Here is a 2,678-nt window from a genome sequence, read left to right as displayed (position 1 = left end):
CATGCCAGTGCTTTATTCTTCATAACCACATTTCTACATGTGGCATTTGGTTTTGCAAATAATAGAGCCAGCTTCTACTACCGTTGCCCACATTGTGTAATAACTTACTTTGCCAAGAGGCTCATCGATCTGAATGGTATCGCTTCAGGAACAAGGCTCTGATTCTCACACTACATTGTGGAACCCTGAACCCATGAGATGCAGCCAGCAGGACTGGGATTAAGGAGGAGGAGGAGTAAAAAAACTTCCCCATACTAACTCCACAGCCAAAGTTGCTGTCAGTGGCCAGAGTTAGAGGCGTCCTAAATGGTGCCATGGCTAATAAATCCAGACCGATTTATTCCAATGCATTAAAACATGTGATACCTAGAGCAAACTTTTCTCAGGGCCTCCTTGACCTCTCTGTTTCTCAAGCTGTAGATGAGGGGGTTGACCAAAGGAGTTAGAATGGTGTAGAAGACAGAGAACACTTTGTTCAGGTCTCTCAGTGTGTCGGCGACTGGTAACATATAGACAATAATTATAGTCCCATAGAAAATTGTCACCACAATGAGGTGGGAGGAGCAGGTGGAAAAGGCCTTTTGCCTCCCAGCAGTGGAAGGGATTCTCAGAATAGTGGTGATGATATAAACATAGGATGTCACGGTTAATAGAAATGCGGACAGTGCATCTATGGAGGTGAGGATGAAACTCAGCAGCGTGATCAGGTTGGTGTCGTCACAGGAACGTTTTATTACTGGGATGAGATCACAAAAGAAATGATCAATTTCCTTAGGGCCGCAGAACATTAATTGTGACATCAAACATACTATGGTGGTACTGGCCACAAATGAACTTATCCAAGATCCAGCTGCTACCTGTATACAGAACCTGCCATTCATTAAGGCTGCATAGTGCAGGGGTTTACATATCGCTAAGTACCGATCATAGGACATCACAGCTAGCAGATAACACTCAGTGGTCACTAGGAAACCAAACCAATAAAACTGCATTATGCAGCCACTAACAGAAATGATTCTGTCCCCAGTCAGGAGACTGGCCAGCAGCCTAGGCAGGATGGTGGAGGTGTAGCAGGTCTCCAAGAAGGACAAGTTCCCCAGGAAGAAGTACATGGGGGTGTGAAGATGCTGATCAGCCACAACTAACACAATGATGAGGATGTTCCCAGCCATGGTCACAACATAGATCATTAGAAACAGCAGGAAGAGGAAATTTTGCAGTTCAGGAAGACTCCCAAATCCTAGGAGTATGAATTCTGTGATGGAGGTCTGATTTCCCCCTTCTTCTTTCTTCATCACATATACCTAGGAAGGGAGAACAACAACAAAGAGTGGAAGAATTCACTCTCCTCTTAAGTTAGATAAAGGTTCATTTGTTCAATTACATGACTGTTCAAAAAGGAAAATTATCTTCTAGGATTGAGTAACTGAAACATTTGAGACTCTAAGGAACACAGGAATGGCCCCAGAGCAACTGATTCATAAATTCCAAAGCCAGAAGGGACCATTGTGATCATCTGTCTGACCCACTCTACAACACAGGCCATAGAAATTCCCCAAAATAATGATCCATCAAGCTTGGGTTATTGCTATATCAGAGAATTTAAACTCCCCTAATGGACATTTTTTCAATATCATTGTGATGATTTGGAGACTTTCTCTGTACAGTGTGTGAATTCTGCGTGAGATGATGAACTCTCGGTTTGTATCTTTACCAAGCTTCAAAATCCATTTTGAATTTGCAGCTGTCAAGGCTGCTTCCCCACTCTGAACTTTAGGGTACAGATGTGGGGGCCTGCATGAAAACCTCTAAGCTTAATTACCAGCTTAGCTCTGGTCTGCTGCCACCACTCTCGATGCTAATTCCCTTCCCTGGGTAGCCTTGAGAGACTCTTCACCAATTCCCTGGTGAATACAGATCCAAACCCCTTGGATCTTAAAACAAGGAGAAATTAACCATCCCCCCTCCTCCCTTCCACCAACTCCTGGTGGATCAAGATCCAACCCCCTTAGATCTAAAAAAAAGGAAAATCAATCAGGTTCTTAAAAAGAAGGCTTTTAATTAAAGAAAAAGGTAAAAATCATCTCTGTAAAATCAGGATGGAAAATAACTTTACAGGGTAATCAAACTTAAAGAGCCCAGAGGACCCTCTCTAGCCTTAGGTTCAAAGTTACAGCAAACAGAGGTAAACACCCTAGTAAAAGGTACATTTACAAGTTGAGAAAACAAAGGTAAACTAACATGCCTTGCCTGACTGTTTACTTACAAGTTTGAAATATGAGAGACTTGTTCAGAAAGATGTGGAGAGCCTGGATTGATGTCTGGTCCCCCTGAGTCCCAAGAACGAACAACCCCCAAAACAAAGAGCACAAACAAAAGCCTTCCCGCCCCCCAAGATTTGAAAGTATCTTGTCCCCTTATTGGTCCTTTGGGTCAGGTGTCAGCCAGGTTACCTGAGCTTCTTAACCCTTTACAGGTAAAAGGATTTTGGAGTCTCTGGCCAGGAGGGATTTTATAGTACTGTACACAGGAGAGCTGTTACCCTTCCCTTTATAGTTATGACAGCAGCCCTTTGCCTTCTCACTTGTTGGTTTGCCTCCACGTTAGACTGAAATTCCAAAGGTGGGTGGTAAAAAGGTAAGAAAAGGATTATTGACTTGAGTGCCCGGCCATTGAAA

At 43.3% G+C, this 2,678-nt stretch overlaps 1 protein-coding gene across 1 annotated transcript; it reads right to left on the bottom strand.

Annotated features, from left to right (window-relative positions):
* Nucleotides 1–350: 350 nt before the first annotated feature.
* Nucleotides 351–1,298, bottom strand: LOC135887079 (olfactory receptor 6N1-like). The gene has a single exon (XM_065414860.1). It carries the CDS (start codon nt 1,293–1,295, stop codon nt 351–353), a length of 945 nt encoding a protein of 314 aa, XP_065270932.1. The 5' UTR covers nt 1,296–1,298.
* Nucleotides 1,299–2,678: the final 1,380 nt, after the last annotated feature.

The sequence above is a fragment of the Emys orbicularis genome, chromosome 12, assembly GCF_028017835.1.
Source record: "Emys orbicularis isolate rEmyOrb1 chromosome 12, rEmyOrb1.hap1, whole genome shotgun sequence".
NCBI lineage: Eukaryota > Metazoa > Chordata > Testudines > Emydidae > Emys > Emys orbicularis.
The sequence above is the reverse complement of the archived record's forward strand: the minus strand, read 5'-3'. Positions and strand labels throughout refer to the sequence as shown.

Excerpts from the sequence above, each read along its gene's own strand:
- LOC135887079 (XM_065414860.1), bottom strand. The coding sequence starts at position 1,295 with ATGAAGAAAGAAGAAGGGGGAAATCAGACCTCCATCACAGAATTCATA.